At 44.8% G+C, this 18,256-nt stretch overlaps 1 protein-coding gene across 1 annotated transcript; it reads right to left on the bottom strand.

Annotated features, from left to right (window-relative positions):
- Positions 1-5,634: 5,634 nt before the first annotated feature.
- HHEX (hematopoietically expressed homeobox) lies at positions 5,635-11,468 on the bottom strand. The gene is made up of 4 exons (XM_047761519.1): positions 11,021-11,468; positions 8,788-8,966; positions 8,556-8,606; positions 5,635-6,740 (listed from the first exon to the last, which is right to left on the bottom strand). The coding sequence occupies exons 1-4, from the start codon at positions 11,379-11,381 to the stop codon at positions 6,522-6,524; spliced, it is 810 nt and encodes a 269-aa protein (XP_047617475.1). The 5' UTR covers positions 11,382-11,468; the 3' UTR covers positions 5,635-6,521.
- Positions 11,469-18,256: the final 6,788 nt, after the last annotated feature.

The raw sequence follows: 18,256 nt of genomic DNA, 5'->3' as shown, positions 1-18,256 counted from the left end.
ATAAAACTCGTTTCCCTAGGAAACTAGAAATTGTGCTCCAGTCAATTTATTGGGTTATTTTGTTTGTTTTGTCTTTTTTTTTTTTTTTTTTTTTAGGGCTACACCTATAGCATATGGAAGTTCCCAGGCTAGGGGTCAAGTCAGAGCTGTAGCTGCCAGCCTACACCACAGCCACAGCAACATGGGATCCGAGTCGCATCTGCGAACTACACCACAGTTCACGGCAGCGCCAGATCCTTAACCTGCTAAGTGAGGCCAGGGATTGAACCGTGTCATCATGCACACTAGTTGGGTTCATTACTGCTGAGCCACAACAGGAACTCCTGTGCTCCAGTCAGTTTATTACTTTCTCATGTAACAGAATAATGTGCTATACACACAGAAATTGCATATGCCCTATATTTTGTGGTAAACCCTTCCAGATGTAATGCTGGACTTGAATTAAGGCAAAAAGATTACATAAAATGAGTAAAAACCCTCACCTCTCTTCTTTCAGCTAGAATTAGACCCGGCTTGATATCTTCTCAAGGGTACGAGAGATGAGGAAGTTCACGTTACAACATTGGCTGGGATAGTCATTGAGGTCTTGGGCTTAACTTCTGGGTGACAGTTTCCTTATCTGGAAAATGGGGCAATAACAGTATCCACCTCAGAGGATCTTTTGTGAGAATTGATATAAACCATGTGAAGGAATCATACAATGTTTAATACATAGTAAGTGCTCAACATGTGTTCATTCATTTATTCATTGAACACATACTTATGGTGCAGCTATTATGGGTCAGGCTGGAGATACACAGCGGTGAACAAAACACAAGAATTCCTACGCTCGTGACAATAACATTTCAATGAGAGACAAATAAATTATTAACTAACCCAAATATTAAGTCCAATTGTAATAAGGGAACTAGAGCAGGGTAAATTGTGGGAGGGGAAGAGGGAGTTGTGATTTTAAATAGGATGGTTAGGGAAGACCAAGCTGAGGAGGTGAGAGAGCCAGCCAGGAGGCTGTCTAGGGCAAGGAAAGTTCCAGATGGAGGAAACTACAAAAGCAAAGAGATCTGTGTGAATATGGTCCATGATCCCTTTACCAAAATGCTGGAACTCAAAAAGAACCAAGAACTCTGAAGATTCTAGTCATACTTATTCCCTGCCCTCTTTCCCCTCCAGGTGGGTAAACATGACCATCTCTCTCCCTAGAACAGCACTCCTTTTCCTTTTTTCTGCTTAGCAGCTTCTGGAATGCTCTGCCATGGCATCTTGTGCCTACCTCTTATTGCACCATCTCTCGGGAAGCTCCACTACACTCCCAGCGCACAAATGCCTGATCCCCCTCGGGACACAAGTATGATTACTTTTTGATGATTATTATCACTATTATTGTTTATCCTGGTTCCAAAAAAAAAAAAAAAAAAAAGCTAAACTAAAAGAACTATCCTTGGAGGGATGGGGGCAGTGTATTAGGACTCCAGCAATATTTTCCTTAAACTTAGGATGTCTACCTCAAAGCTGAAAATTTCTAAATATTTGAAGAAAATCTTACCTAATTGTGATGTCTGAAAAAGTGAGACTCGTCATTTTCTATTCTTAATGGGGAAATAAACTGAATGAGGAAGAGGAATCTTGAGACGAAGGAAGGGGGGGCTAAAAGGGGAAAAAAACAAGTAGATAGGTGAGGAGGGATAAAGGGCATAATTAAACTCTACAAGAAAAAAAAAGTTTAATGGAGACAAACTGAACAGGCATTTTCTCGTCCTGCATCTAAGAACTGGGGCGGGGGGGGGGAAATGGGGGTTACCATTAACCCTTTCTTGTCATAGCGTTATGGAGGGATAAGATCGGTGATGAGATTTTTGACTTTTTAAAATTTTGAATGATACCAAACTCCGAAATTAGAAACAAAATTCTAATACTTCAAAAAAATGTTTTTAAATGATAGGTAATCTCAGGAGCTTTTATCTGGAAAATCACTTGAAATTGGCAGTGACTTTTTTTTTTTTTTAAGTAGACACACGGAAAAGTTAGTGTACGGTCGCCTCGAAACCCTCGCGGCGACCGCCGGATGCTCCAAAGTCAAGATCCTCCGCAGACAGGAAATGCCTTTGCCAGCCCCAAGGTCTCCTCCCCGCAGCCCTCTCTATTGTCTGGAGAGATTTGTGTACATCCGACTGAAGAGGTTTCCCGCCTGCAACTGCGAATCAAAGCACTGCCTCAAAAGAAAGGGACTCAGTGGGGGCTTTCTAGCTTTCCTGGCTAATGCTTGGCGCCCACTGTGTGCCGCCTCTCAGGTGAGCCTCCCGCCTCTCGAGGAGCTGAGGCTGAGAATTCTCGGTTCCCAAGGCCTCCAACCAGCAAGGGAGGTGGAGGGAATAAGTCTGCCTTACTTCCAGCCCTGCTCCCAACCACCCAACAATGGTAACATTCCCGAGTACGGTTCCCCAAGAGCCACATCTGAAGGGGTAGCTACTGTTCTGTAGACCTTGGATCGCAGATGTTTTGGGTGAATGGGAGGAATCGCCAAAGTGCTTCTCATTTGGATTCAACAATACAAAAAAAAAGGAAAAAAGGTATCAAGGGACAAAATCAGATTAGACAGAAATTCCACCTGGAATGTCATGAAATCCAAAGGGATGTACTAACATTAAAAGTAAATATTAGTACAACATCTGATTATTTTTACTACAAGATACCAAACTCCTAACTAGAAGCACCCTGAGTGATTGGTTTTCCACATTCTGTCCCATGTTGTCAGTAGTCACATAAATATCACAGATTTAAAGGATCGCCGATCATTAGATTTTAACAAAAATTAAAAGGGTGAGATTTTGAGTTCCTGTCATCTTCCACAAGGCAGAAGAACTGGAATGGGAACTTTGGTAAATATGTACCGTCCCCAGCTAAACGTATTTCCCCCAAGTCAAGATACATTTTCTTAAATCCCTACCCTGCCCCCATTAACTAAAATGAATATTCACAGCAATGAAACCACACACACAAAAAAGACTGTCAGAAATGTTGAAAGAGAATAGGTACTTTCACTATCGGAGATGGTTTCCTCTTTTCCCACAAGATGTCTTATCAGCTTTCACCCTGAGAAAACCATAAAAAGTAAGAAAAAGAAACCTTATGCAACAGTTTGCTAAATGAAATACTACACAGCAGGCTAGTCATCCCTAAAAGTGATGTTGTTTAAAGAGTCAAAGTACATCATCCAACAAAATCAATATCCTATTAAGTTAGAAAGGGTTCTAAATATCAAAGACCAACGAACTGAATAACTTAAAGTATAAGTACATGACCCAGGGGATTAATCACACACTGTCATGGTGAAATTAGGGCAATTCTTCCAATCATTAACGTTTTGCTTACAAAAATGTGCTTTTATGTTTGTCTTTCTGCTAAATGATAACCGTTTTCAAGTTGAATCTCCTGATAAAAAGAGTTAAAAACAAGACAAGAGTTGTGCTGTAAAGGTCATACATGCTGCTTCAACATGAAATAGCCAAAAGACAAACAAATGAAAAATGCCTGGATTGTAGGAAGAATTTGTAAATATTCATTGGCAATTTGCAATGGGGCACTTTAGAAAACAGTTAATGCCTACCCCCTGTCCTGAAGATACTGTACTTCCTCCAGTCAACACACTCGGGATTCTTAAGATTCAGAATATGAGCAACTTGAAGAGAATAGCTTTAAATTGGAAAAACAGCCTGGTTTCAGGGATTGTCTACCCTAAGACAAGATTTAACCCCTCAATTTTTCTAGTGTCAATCAATACATAAGCCTGGATTTCTCTGTGTGATAGTCATGATACAGTTATTCTCGAGAATAAACATTAACCAGAGGTTATCTCCAGGAGCGAAACACACACACTGATTTCAGGATGGCTTTAATTCAATATTAGGCCCACAAGCCTCCTGTTCTCCCCAGACTCTGATACAGACAGCCCTATTTTCAAATAAGACTGACTGTGACCTTTGAAACCTCTATGTAACCTGTCAGACAGGGTCAGGGAGCCTGGAGCCTACAGCTGAGAGGAAAGGAGACCCTCCCACTGGATGTCTACTGTGGGCTCCAACATTGAGGAGACACAGAAGATAGGGGGGAAAATAAAGAGCTTGAACAGAGCTGGGAAGTGGGCGGCTGGTAGGCGTCATGTGGATCAGCTAGACCATCTTCATTCAATTGATGAGAGAGCTGAGACCAAGAACTAAAACTCCAACCCAGATCTTTAAACTTCCAGGCTTATGTACACCCCTCTTGCTTAAGGAGCCAGTACTGATTTTCTCAGAAGTTAAAATTCACAGGTAGGGAGCTCCTACTGTGACACATCAACAGCATCACCACAGCTGGATTCAAAGAGGGCCTTGTTGGAATCTAAGGAGGCAGGGTATGAACCCCCTAAGTGCAATGGCTTTTTCACTCTGTGTTCACCTGAGTGCTCCTGTCTAGGGGCCACAGCCTGGGTCAAGCCAAGCCAGGATGGAGTTATTCCTTCAAAGGACCTCAGCTGAGAGGCACCCGACTCTGCAAGAACTAAATGCCTCCATGAAGGCCCACAGCTGAGGAAGATTTCTGGCCTCTCCCCTCACAGATCTCTCCCATCATTTTCCTGTAATGTCAGGAACCTGCTAGCTCAGCTGTGGGAGCAGCCGCAATACCAGCGCCCGTCAGAAAGCTCAGCCCACCCTTCCTCTCAGCCCCACACCCACCTCGCCTCAGCTCTTAACTCCTCCTCAGCTCACAGTACCTCTTCCTCAGCTCCGCTCCCTCGCCTCAACCATCAAACCCTCCTCCCACCTTCCCTCTTCCTCCACAAGGCGGCCAGCCTCCCGCTCCCACGCTGGCAGGCGCTGGTGGGAGGAGGGGAACAGGTGAAGGAGGAGAGAGGGAGGAAGGCGGACCCCTCCTGCTTCTTCCACCCTAGGAGCACCTTAGAGCAGTGATCCCCCGGCCACTAGCTGGACATCACCTGACCACCTGTCAGAAGTGTAGGTTCCCCGTCCTACCCCAGACCTACCCAAATCAGAAACTCTGGTGGGCAATGGGTCCCAAAAAGCTCCGCAGGTGAAACTCGTGGAAGAGAACTGCTCTCTTCGCATAAACTACTTTCCCCCTGCCTCCCGACCCCGGCCCCCACCCTCGCTAAGAGGACCCCCGCCCCCAATCTGGGTTTGGCCGCTAAAGGATGACGCAGTGTTGACTCACGCGGGTCAAGGACAACGGCCCTGGCTGGCCCGGCTGGCAAGGGGAATCGATGGAGCTTGACGGCTCGCGTTCCGCGGCGACGCAGCGAGTCTCGGCGCGGCTGCTCTTCCCACCGCCTGGTGCGCTCAGACCTCGGGGTCCGCGGGCGGGAGCTTTCCCCCCGCTGCCCCAGACACACAACACACACTCCTGGCCCCCAGCAAACTCCTGGGAAAAGGCCCAAATCTACCTTCTAGGCTCTTGCCTCTGGCATCGGCCATAGCCCAGAACTGTGCTCCCCCAGGCCCCGCGAACTGCAAGAGCCCCAGCGACACGCAACACTAGACGCTCCCGCGCCCCTGCGCCCAGCGCCGCGCCAGGAAGCCGAAGGCGCTTTAAGAAAATGGGTGGGCTTGTTTTATCAAAGAATGAGAGGTCCAACAAGGCCAGTTGTCCCACTGAAAGATTTATTTTATAGGCAAGTTACTCATGTTAAAAAAAAAACAAAAACCAACCAACTAGGTCTTTTTTTTTTTACAGTGAACAATTATATATACACACTATAAACACTGTTTAATATAAAACACACTATCTACAATCTACTTACATTTCGTTAACTTGCTACTTCTAGTTCATCTGTGATTAATTTTAGTCACTGATGAGTCAGTTTCCCTGCTTGAATTGGACTGTATCCCCTTAACACCTTGGTCAAACAGATACTAAGTGATAGTGCAAAACAAGCATTTCAGATTAACTCTCTCTCTGATAAAAAGAACACATATATCCCCGAGGCAAGAGCTCTGAGATGGGTTTGGATTTAAGGCATCAGTTTAAGAATGTAATATAAAAGTAAAGAATATTTCCTTTAAAATAGTCCAAGGCTGCCTGAATTGTGGGCCCCTTTTCCTAGGTATATCTCTGGATTTGGGCTGCCCCTTTGCTTCTCTATTAAGTAGGATGTAGATACAGATTATAGAAAAGTTATTCAAGAAGGTCCTATTAAAATATTTAAAGTTATAACTTAAAAAAATTTTTAAGTTCAAAATTACTTTTATAAATAGAAAAAACAATTTAATTCTTAAGGGGGGGGGTGAATTTAATCAGTGGAGTCCCTTTATCATACAACCTAAAATCAGTACATAAACTATTTAAGTCAAAATTCAGGTTTCAATGTGAGTTTGTTATTTAGCCAGTGCAGCAAATATTTTAGGTTTCCAGAATACCAGCAAAATGATTCCCTTTTTCATACAGTTTTCCAGTCCATCTATGAAGATTTTCTAAAGCAAATGATATTCCCAAGTCCATTTTTCTGAACATGCCAACATCAGTGGTCATCATCCAGCATTAAAATAGCCTTTATCACCCTCAATGTCCACTTCCTGATCTGAATCCTCTGAAATCTCTGATTCAAGGTCTTCCTGGGAGACAGGGGAGGGTGAACACTGAGAGCTATCCAAAGCACCTTTATTCTGTTCACTGGGCAAGTCTTGCCTCTGGTCACAGGAATTGTCCAAACTTTCCAGTTCTTCTTTTTTATTGTTTTGAGGGTTCTCCTGAATGAAGAGGATAAAAATGGAGATTAATGGGATCATGAAATATGGAGATGCGAGAGACAAATCTTTTCATCTTCTACCATCTTTTTAATTTTTAGTTTATCAACTACTTTCAGGTATGATGTTTTTACTTAGAAACTACATATTTGTGCTTTTTTCTCACTTTGGAAGAAGTAAAATTCCTGTCATATCAGAGAAAGATTATACTCTTGCCAGATAAGACCAACCCATCACGAATGTAAGTGCAAACATACTACGTCAAATGAATATTTAACTCTAGCCCCAGACACATGGTCTCAAAGTTCTTAAAAGTTTAGGGAAATAAAATAAATCAGATTACTATAGATACACACTATCTTTATTCTCAAATATTTAAACTTTGCCAATTAACAAGGTCTTCAAGACATTTAAAAAATATGAATGCTAAAAGGTGAATTAAGGATAAAGTTTCAAAATTATTAGATTGAATCCTTTTTAATCCATTTTCTGGAGTAAGTTTACAAACATATAAACACATAATATAAAACAAAGTGAAAAAAGAAAACAATAAACACAAATATGTGTAGCAAGTTACATAATCCTGGCAAAGAAAAATAATAACTGGAAGACTGTTCCAACTGAAAAAGGAGACATCTATAATTTACTTAAAATCTGGAGGAATTTTCTGGCAAATATTCCCTTATTACATAGGAACTTTTAAAAGTTCCTGGCAAACCACCTTTGACCAAGAACTAAGTAAGTTTTTAATCCTATTTTTGTATAAAATGCACATAAACACCATAAGGAAATATGATATACTGCTAAAGTGAGACCATAAGAAAAATAGATTTAACAAGTTTACAACCACGTGGCAAGTAGAGGCATAAGGTCAAATACTGAAAGGGAATTTGAAATTTTTAAGACTGTGTTACAGTAATGAAATTATGGGAATTTTATTTTCTGTTTCAAAGTGTTCTCTGTGACACCACCTTATTGCTTTTAATGAAAAAATTATGATCACTAAATTCTAAAATGCAGTGTTCAATTTCCCCACTCATATTGTTACAAAAATATTTTGTTTATTATAAACTATATATACGCTGGCAAATGAAAAACTCAGCAAGTGTCAGATAATTTTGCAGAAGATATCCAGATTAGGACATCAAAACCAAATCTTTAGCTTTAAGTCAACAGAGCTTCTTTAAAAACTGAATTAGCCTTTACTTTTTATCACAAATTGCGTAACAAGGTCATTGGAAGAAAGACTGTTAGAAAATTTAAGCTACTTTCCAAACAGGCTTGGATATCCTCTTACTGTTTTTATACTCATCTTAAGAGCTAGAATTAGAGAGAAAATTATTTTTTAACCCTTTGATATTTAATTCTTCTAAAAACAGTGCAAACAAGACTTAAAGGTGTTTATTTCCTTATATTTACCCTTGAGCTCTGCCTGGTTTTATTATGGCTGTGTAAATAAAAGAAACAATTTTCTCCCAAAGATAACTGCTTAAGTCATTTACTGTCAATTACTTTATCTTTCCTGCGTTAATTAGATAAACAACATATGGGGTTTATAAAACAATTAGCTGGGAGTTTTACTAGCCAGTGTGTGAAAACCCAAGCATAATTGATATAGGAACTGCATTAGGTGCTTTTAGCATTACTGCCGCCTGAACAACTCATCCTGAATTTCAGCAGGACTATTTGCCTTTTTAATCAAGGTGAAGAGGTTAAATAGTCCCTTAAATGACTTTTGCATACAACCTATAACAGGCCTCGCATTGTGATAACATGATAAAAATATTTATTTCCATAGAAACAGAACCATGTCAATACCTGTTTTAGTCTTCTCCATTTAGCGCGACGATTCTGAAACCAGGTTTTGACCTACAGGAGAGACAGAAAGAAAACTTGCCATGAGCCAAAAGGGACCTGGGGAGGAGGTGAGCCAAGCGGTTCAGGGAGCAGACTCGCGCTCCAGGAGCCAGTGCCCCCCCGCGGCTCCAAATCTCACTCCGGCCCCCGATCCCTCCCCCAGGAGTCTCCCCAGGCCCCTGAGCGAGCTCACCTGCCTCTCACTAAGCTGTAGCATCTTGGCCAGACGCTTCCTCTCAGGCGGGGAAAGGTATTTCTGGGTCTCAAACTTCTTCTCCAGCTCAATGGTCTGGTCATTGGAGAACCTAACCTGGCCGCCTTTCCTTTTATGCAGAGGCCTCTGAAGAAAGGGGCTCCAGAGCAGGGGTTTGCCTGCGGGCAAGAGTGGCTATTAGAAAGGACCCTGTAGCGGCCTGGCCCACTTCAGACTTGTCTGGCCCTGAGAGTGACAAAGAGGAGGAAGGGAGCCTGGAGGACCCGCTACCAGATACACCGACATATACAGACCCAGAGATACAGGAACACCCAAAGTCACACGCCTACACTGCCTATGCACATAGATCACACTGTACACTCCCAGACACACACAACCATCACGCCCATAGCTAAATATAACCGTTTTGATCCCCAGAAGAACATCGACTATAAATTGAGCTTAAAATCACCATGATCTTTTTAACCAGTCGCTCTCAGAATTTATACACAATTTTTTGCTCCTCTGGGCCCTCTCTCTTGGGGGAGCGCACTTTCCAAAGATCAAGTGGTGTTACGTTGAGGAGGAGCGGGTTTGTCGCACTAGTCAGGCGCGTTGCTGCCGGGGCGGCGCCGCCGGGACCAGGAGACCACCTCCAGGGTGCGAGGGAAACCCTCCCGCCCGGGCGCGGGCTCCAGGGCGCGCGCGCGTAGCTTTCAATCCTGCCTGGAGGGCGCCGCGGCCTTCTCTGATTTCACACCCGGCTCGTGGGGGCGGCCAGTAAAAGCCACCCCGTGGGCTATGGCAACATTTCCGTCAATGTGTTTCCTGTTGGTCTATCTCGAAAAACCCTTTGCTTCCTCCTGCACAGTCCCAGCAGTAACCCAAGGAAACCCAGGGCGCGCTCAGTGAAAATGCTCGCCCCCAGGTCCGGCCCAACCCGGCTGAGAGTCCGCCTTCAGCCCCAGCAGGCGAAGAGAGTGACGACAGGCCTGTGTCACCAAACCCTCGAAGGCGGGATCAAAAACACAATATAATAACTCTAAAAAAAAAAATCCTAAAATATAAACTCCCCCAAATCTCTGCAGCGAAGTAGAAAAGTGGAGCGCTAGAGGCTGCACCATAATAATGACATTACAAAGTCAATTAATTGAAATGTTAGTTGTCTGCCGGGTGCCTGCAGAAGCTGCTGATAACAGAGGTTAGATTTAAAACCTTGGTGACCCAAGGCTTCAGATGCCAGAGGCGCCAAGGGCCACCCGGAGCGTGGATCACGCTTATTTCTTTGGCCATGTACTGAGGGGACAACTCCTGTAAACTCTATATGGCCAACGTGTCCGCGCTGCCCTTCCTACTCCAAAGACGTGTCGGTCAGTCCGTCCGTCCATGGGTCTGCAAGGCCTGCGCTACACGCTTTGAAAGCTGGCATTGTTTTTTCGAGATTTTGCTTACGTCAGGATTCAGACCGGTTCAAAACAGCCTCAAAAAAAAAAAAAAAAAAAAAGGAAGCAACTGGTTATTTTAGCTGCCATAAAGTCACATCCCACACAGAGGAAATGAACAATATCAGAAAAACGGATCCCGGCTATCAGAAGTCGAGTGTTTCCTGAATTTGTCTGTATTGAGGATGTCGATAAAATAATCAGCAGCGTGCACTACTCCGGGGGAAGGGTCTGCTTCATGCAGCCAGGAAAACACTTAACAGCTTCTGAAACCAGATTTACTCCTATCGAGAACTCAAGATTTCCTGTATGAACGGAAAGGGTCAGGCTCTTTCACTGCACAAGCTTGTTGAACTAGGTCCAGCCCCGTAACCACCCGGCCCGGGAACTACCCTTGCCCCGCACGAGTGGCCTGGGGGGCCTTGGCACTCCCTTCCCAGTCCCCCCAGCTCAGGGAGCCCCACCCGGGCGACACGGGCCCCCAGGACTCCTTCATCCGTCGGCCCTGGCGGCAGCGCCCGAGGTCTGGCCGGGGCCTGCTTACCCCGACGCCTGCAAGGTGCAGGAAAACCAATCTGAGTCACAGTGCGGTCAGTCTGGGCCGCGCGCCGCCGGGGCCCGCGCCTCCCGTTCCCCGCGCGCGCCCGACAGCCGCTTTTCAATCGCTTTTGCCACAACTTTCTATTGCCTCCCCCTCCGCCCCCGCCGCCTCCTGGGCGCTGCCACCTGCCGGGTGGCGCCTTCCTCTCCGCCGCCCCGGCTCGGCCCCGCCATGACCCCGGCCGCCTTACCCAGGGGGTCGTGGCGGATCAGGGCGTGCGTGTAGTCATTCACCGACCGCGGGAAGGGGTACAGAGGGCCCCCGAAGCCGCTGGGTCCGTAGGCGGCGGCCAGCGCGGCAGCGGAGTGGTGCGAGAAGGCGGGGTGGATCGGCGTGGGCTCGTACACCGGGGTCCGGTAGGAGGACACGAGGCTGGTGAAGGAGGAGTTGGGGGACGGCAGCGTGGGCGTGGGGGTGGGCGCGGCGGGCCCGCGGCCCAGAATGTCCTCGATGTAGAACGGCGTCGGGTGCGCAGGCTGCAGCAGCGGCGTGGGCGCGTACAGCGGCACCCCCACGGCGCCAGCCGGGGGACCGGGGTGCGGGTACTGCATGGCTCTGCGGCGCTCCGGCCCCTCGGAGAGCTGCCGGCCCGCGCCGCGGCGCTACATTTATCCGCGCTCCGCGCTCCCGGCGATAGGCTCTGTCGGCCGCGGGGTGGGGCCGGGCACTCTGGCCCCTTCCTGCCGCCAGGCCCTGCGGCCAATGGCGCGGAGCCCCGGGAGCCGCCTCCCGCCCCCACCTTTGGCCCGCCCCCGTCGGCTGAGCTCCCCGCCCTCGGGACCAGCTCGCTTCCAGCCTCCGAGGACCCTGCGCCCCCGTGCCCAGCCGCCCGCACGCTCGGGGCTCCAGGCACCCTGGCCCGTGACGCCCTCGAAAGAAGTCTGGGACACCCTCGAAGGAAGCCCAGGGCCGCGTCCGTCGAGCGAGGCGTGAGGCAAGCAGCTGCCTGGAAGGCGGATTCAAGCGACTGTAGCCCCGGTGGGAACACACCTCCACCGAAAGCCGGGTGCACTGGTCGGAGCCCGGACCTGGGGTGGCTGCAGCTGCCCCAGGGAAGGGACGGCTGGACTCGGGCTCCGCAGGCGTAGAGGTCACTGGCAGGACCGCGGCTTCACAGGCCCGAGAGCACCCTCCCTGGTCGGCGCGCTCCCTGGAGTAACGGTGGCACAGGCTGTTGCCCCGGGCGTCTAGGGGAGCTCGCGGTGGGAGAGAGTGCCTTGGGATCCTGGGGCAGCTCCAACGAGAGAGATCCACGGCCCTTGCCTGCCCAGTGGGGTAAGGATAACTAGACTTCAGGTGTTCTGGACTCTTGGCCTCGCTACCCTGTTTCACTTGTGGTCCCCGGGACTCAGCCACCTCCCGGGGACGCTGGCAGAAGTCCCTTCCGGCAGGAATTAAGGGAAGTCCTGAGTCCTACGGCGTCAGCCAGAAGCTGTGCGATTTTCTCCGACCCATTAGGAGCTACTCCTGGTCCCCTATCCCCGGGTCCAGGGGGATCACAGCTGCGCGCAGCCCCGCTTTTGCCGTTTTGCACGTGTTTTCTATTGAAGCCTTGACGCTACCCGGTGTGGCTTCGGTTCTGTGCAGCTCCACTCGCCTGCGGGGCAAGGGGGCATTTTCTTGATTGACGCCCTCCTGCGGTAGTCACACCTCGCGGTGAGCGGTTTCTGCTAAGGTCCTCCATGAACCGTGGAAATGAGAGGACTTCCCGGCTTTTTCTATTCAGCGTTTTTATTTGCCTCTTGGAATTATTTCTCCGACTGCAGCAGAAAGGCAGTAGGAAGAGTGGGCTGGAAGCCGGATGGCCTGGGTTCAAGTTTAAGTCTGCACTTTTTTGTTGAGCACCTACTGTGTGCCAGCAGTGTACAAGACAGATTTTGTTCCTGTCCTCGAAGTGGCTGGAAACAAATTTACTACAGTGACTTATGTATGTGCCAGGAAGGAGAAGTATGTGATGTTTGAAAAGTGAGTAGGTGTCAAGGAGCCTAGAGAGGGACTAACACTTCAAACCCAGGGAATAACATGTGAGAGTAGTCAATACAGCTTTTCAAGTTGGGTTCCCTGAGTTTTTCTCATCTGAAACATTTAAGACTTTAAACATTTCTAATCCTTTTGAATTCAGGTCATAGGCATCTATCAGAATCTGATGACAGACCAGAGCTACAAACACAGACAAACACAGCACGTATAATATGCTGTCATTTGGGTTAAAACTTTGGTAGAGGGCAAGAATATTTATCTGTGCCTATGCTCTATTTTATAAACCATCTCTGTAAGGATAGACAAAAAACTTATAACGTTGGCTGTCTATGAAGAGAGAGGTGGAGTAGGGAAAAGAATGTACTGTACACTTTGTGACTGTCTGGAGAATTGAACCGTGTGGATGTGGGACCTATTCATAGTATAAGCTGGTCCTTGAAAGAGTGGCTGGTTCTAGGTCTGGGGCAGGAAAAGTACAAGGTGAGCTCAAGGCATCTTGTGCCAGAAATCATGACAGGAAACAGGAACTGGCTTGAAGGGGCTTCCATTGGCCTAATTTGGGGTAATTGTAGGCATCGAAACACATTATGGATTATGAGATCATAGAATCATTATCTGTAGTGATCCTCAAAGAAAGAGAAAAAGGGATGGTAGGTGGTAAAGCTGGAAGAATGCTAGCTAGCTAAGAAATGTAGAAAGATTGATAAAATCAAAAAATGTAATAATTCATTCAAGAATCATTGGACACCAAAACCATCAAGTGGACACTGTTGAGGATGAGAATTTTCACAAAGTGTCATAGTATCACCCCAGTTGATTAGATTCTGGATATTTTTTAAGCTATAAAAGACTTTCCTATAAAAATGGAGATAACAGGGGAAAACTGAACAGGGATTGTGTGTGAGATGACATTATTAAACTAATGGTCATTGTTTTAGGTGTGATATTGGTATTGTGGGTAAAATGTCCTTATTCTGGGAGATACAAGCTGAGGAATTTAGGTGTGAAGGGTCATGAAATCTGCAACTTTTGAATCAGCATACACACACACACATATACATATGTACGTATATGTAAAGAGGGAGATAAATTAGAAAAATTGTCACTGACGGATTTAAGTGAGGAGTATACAGACATTCATTGTACTAGTTTCAGCTTCTCTATAGATTTGAAAATTTTAATATAAATACTTTATGAGTTTATATGTTAAAAAGTAAAAACATTGTCTTAGGTTTTTCAAAAGATAAAAATTATTTGAATTATTTGTTAAGTCTGCGTACAAGTTCAGGTAGTGCATTGCTCTTGAAAACCATCTGTGCAAGGCTGTTTGCAAATCATTGGTCTCTCCAGGGTCTGGTCTGATGTTGTGCCCCCTCCACTGGTCATAATTCTCCTCACATGGCCTGATAGAGAATTCAAGCCGGTACTGAGAGACTGTGAAAAGTAAAGTGTTCTGTACTAAGGACAGAGACGGGATTTGGGGACAAAGAAAGGACAGGTGTTATGTTAAAGGACTTCACAAATGATGTTTGCATCTTCAAGATTGAGACCTCAGTAAATGAAGCAGATTAACTGTGATTATTATTTTCTCACAAAATGTTTCTCCCTCATCTTTGTTTTTCTCCTTTTTCCTCCCCTTCTCCCTTTAGCAAGTGATTGCGACGATTGCTCCAATTCATGTAATGCTCGTACTGTTAATCAATAGCCAGCCTTCCTTCCCCATCTTCATAAATAGTATGGGTTTATCGTTTATTCCGTGCATGACTCAGCCATCAGCCATAAAGATCTAAATCTACAAATGTTCCAAAAATAAATATTAAAATAGCAAGGAAATAATCACTAATATAGGAAAAGGAAGCATCATTCCTTTCTTTGATTTAGCCGCAGACCCTGTGAGGTGGATGGGGATCTTAAAAGGCATTGGTATAACATTCCAATTTAGCTACATAATCCTCACCAGCAAATTGAAGCACTTAATTCTGTTAAGCTATATAACACCACCTCTTCTAAATCCAGTCATCAGATCCATGTTCATTTTGCTATAGTTAAAAAAAAAATTACAGCCACATTTGTGAATGTCACATGCATTGAACTACATAATTTTTAATATCACTTGTGTAGGTTTTATAGTTGGTTTTATTGTTTTAAAAGTCATTTGGGGCTTTAAAAGAACTAGATTTTTCCAAAGTTGTCCTTATAATTTTTTTTTTCACACAGTCAGAACTAATAAAACAAAACAGTTGTAGCTATTTAATTCAAAATCTCTTGGAGTTTCAATATTTTTTCTCTGCTGGATACTAAAACCAATAAAGCTACATGAGATTTTAATTATATTCTGAATTAAACAAGACCCTCTCTAAAAATTTGGCACCATTTATTTTAGTCACTGTTATTGTGCAAGATACCAGACTTTGTAAAAAGAAGAGAAGGTGGTTCTTACCTCTGATTTATCTAGCAGGAAATTAGGTAAATTTTTTTGCAACTTATTTTCGGTAATGTACATAGATGTCAAACTTCACATTAGCTATAGCTTGAGAAAATCAGTGGATTTTATTATAACTATTCTATTTTTGCTTACACTAAAAGTTTTTTTAATCTTCAGTTGTTGGAATGACATTTATTAAATCACATATTAAATCACTGTGTTATATTTTACTTAAAATTTGACAAAATTAATTAATGTCTTAGGGCTTTACTAACTTACAAAATGCTACTGTGATCAAATAGAAATATCTTGTGCCATGAATGGGATCAGAGCTCTGGAATATACAGGCGATAGTCATCATGCTGCTTCAGTGGTGTTCACATTTTACATACTATAATTACATAACATCATAATGAGGATAAATTTTACCAACCAGTGAGCTTCGGATGGAGTTTGTGATATTTATTTGCTCAATTTAAAAAAGTGATGAAGGACGTTCCCATCGTGGCCCAGTGGTTAACAAATCCAACTGGGAACCATGAGGTTGCGGGTTCCATCCCTGGCCTCGCTCAGTGGGTTAAGGATCCAGCGCTTGCCGTGAGCTGTGGTGTAGGTTGCAGATGCAGCTCGGATCTCGCGTTGCTGTGGCTGTGGCGTAGGCCGGTGGCTACAGCTCCGATTAGACCCCTAGCCTGGGAACCTCCACGTGCCACGGGAGCTGTCCTAGAAAAGGCAAAAAGACAAAAAAATAAATAAAATAAAATAAAATAAAAAAAGTGTTGAAGAACTCAAAAAAGACAGAGAACCTTATTTTTTAAATGGGCAAAAGATAACAGACATTTCTCCAAAGATACACAAATGGTCAATAAGCACATGAAAAAAATGTTCTACATCATTAGTCATCAGGGAAATGCAAATCAAAACCACAGTTAGATACCACTTGACACTCATTAGGCTACCTTTGATAATTTCTTTTTTTAAAAAAAAACGACAGGAGTTCCCGTCGTGGCACAGTGGTTAACGAATCCAACTAGGAACCATGAGGTTTCAGGTTCGATCCCTGCCCTTGCTTAGTGGTTGACCATCTGGCGTTGCCGTGAGCTGTGGTGTAGGTCGCAGACAGGGCTCGAATCCCGCGTTGCTGTGGCTATGGAGTAGGCTGGTGGCTACAGTTCCGATTCGACTCCTAGCCTGGGAACCTCCATATGCCGCGGGAGTGGCCCAAGAAATGGCAAAAAATAATAATAATAATTAAAATAAAATAAAATAAAAATAAAAAAATAAAAATTAAAAAACGACAAAAGTTGGTAAGGATGTGTAGATTTAGGAGTTCCCATTGTGGCTCAGTGGTTAACGAATCCAACTAGGAACCATGAGGTTGCGGGTTCGATCCCTGGTCTCGCTCAGTGGGTTAATATCCGGCGTTGCCAAGAGCTGTGGTGTAGTTTGGAGACACAGCTCGGATCCCACGTTGCTGTGGCTCTGTGTAGGCCATCGGCTACAGCTCCGATTCGACCCCTAGCCTAGGAACCACTGTGTGCCGTGGGAGCGGCCCAAGAAATGGCAAAAAAGACAACAACAAAAAAAAGGAATGTGTAGATTTAGTACCCTTGTACATTGCTAGTGACAATGTAAAAAGGAGTTTCTGCTGTGGCACAACAGGATTTTTGGAATCTTGGGAGGCTGGAATGCAGGTTCCATCCCCAGCCTGGCTCCGTGGATTAGGGATCTGGTGTTGCTGCAGCTGCAGCTTAGTTCACAACTGCAGCTCTGATTTAACCCCAGGCCTGGGAACGCCATAGGTGGTGGGGCAGCCAAAAAAGAAAAAAATAAAAATAATAATGTAAAATGAAGCTGTTACTTTAGAAAATCTGTCAGTTCCTAAAAGGTTGAATATAGTGTTTCCATATGACCCAGTAATTCCTCTCCTAGGTATACACCGAAGAAATGAAAACATTTGAAGTTCCCTTTGTGGATCAGCGGGTTAAGAACCCAACTAGTATCCATGAGGATGTGGGTTCAATCCCTGGCCTCACTCAATGGGTTAAGGATCCAGCATTGCTGCAAGATGTGGTGTAGGTCGAGGATGCGGCTCGGATCTGGCATTGCAGTGGCTGTGGCTTTGATTCGACTCCTAGCCTGAGAACTTCCATATGCCACAGGTATGGCCCTAAAAAAAAATAAAATAAAAAAGAAATGAAAACATTTGTCCACACAAAAACTTGTAGACAAGTGTTCAGGTAGAATTATCCATGGTAGCCAAAAAGTAGAAACAACTCAAATGTCCATCCACTGATGAATGAATAAACAAAATTTACATACAAGCAATGGAATATTACTTGGTAATAAAAAGGAATGAAAGACTAGCACATACTACAGTGTAGATAAACATTTTGCTGAGTGAAAGAAGCCAGATACAAAAGACCACGTATTAGATGATTCTCTTTGTATGAAATGTCCAGCATAAGCAAATCTATAGTCAGAAAGTAGATTAATAGTTGCCTAGGAAGTTGGAGGTAAATGAAGAGTGACTGCTAATGGGTACAGAGTTTTTTTGGGGGGTTTGTTTGTCTTTTATTTTCTTTTTGTCTTTTTAGGGCCACACCCATGGCATATGGAGGTTCCCAGGCTAGGAGTCAAGTCAGAGCAAAGCTGTCGGCCTACACCACAGCCACAGCAATGCCAGATCTGAGCTGAGTCTGCGACCTACACCATACACAGCTCATAGCAACACTGGATTCTTAACCTACTGAGCGAGGCCAGGGATTGAACCTGCATCTTCATGGATATTGGATTTGTTTCTGCTGAGCCACAACATGAACTCCCCAGAATTTCTTTTCTTTTTTCTTTTCTTTTTTTTTTTTTTTTTTTGCCAAGAAATAAATTTATTAGGATAGGACTTTTATGAGAGATGCCAGTGGGCAAGCAAGGAGGCACTGCCCCCAGAGTTTCTTCTTGAGGTAGTAAAAATATTCAAGAAGTTATTATACTGATGGTTACACAACTTCAAAATTTTCCAGA

The sequence above is a fragment of the Phacochoerus africanus genome, chromosome 15, assembly GCF_016906955.1.
Source record: "Phacochoerus africanus isolate WHEZ1 chromosome 15, ROS_Pafr_v1, whole genome shotgun sequence".
Classification (NCBI taxonomy): domain Eukaryota; kingdom Metazoa; phylum Chordata; class Mammalia; order Artiodactyla; family Suidae; genus Phacochoerus; species Phacochoerus africanus.
This window is presented reverse-complemented; position numbering and strand designations above follow the sequence as displayed.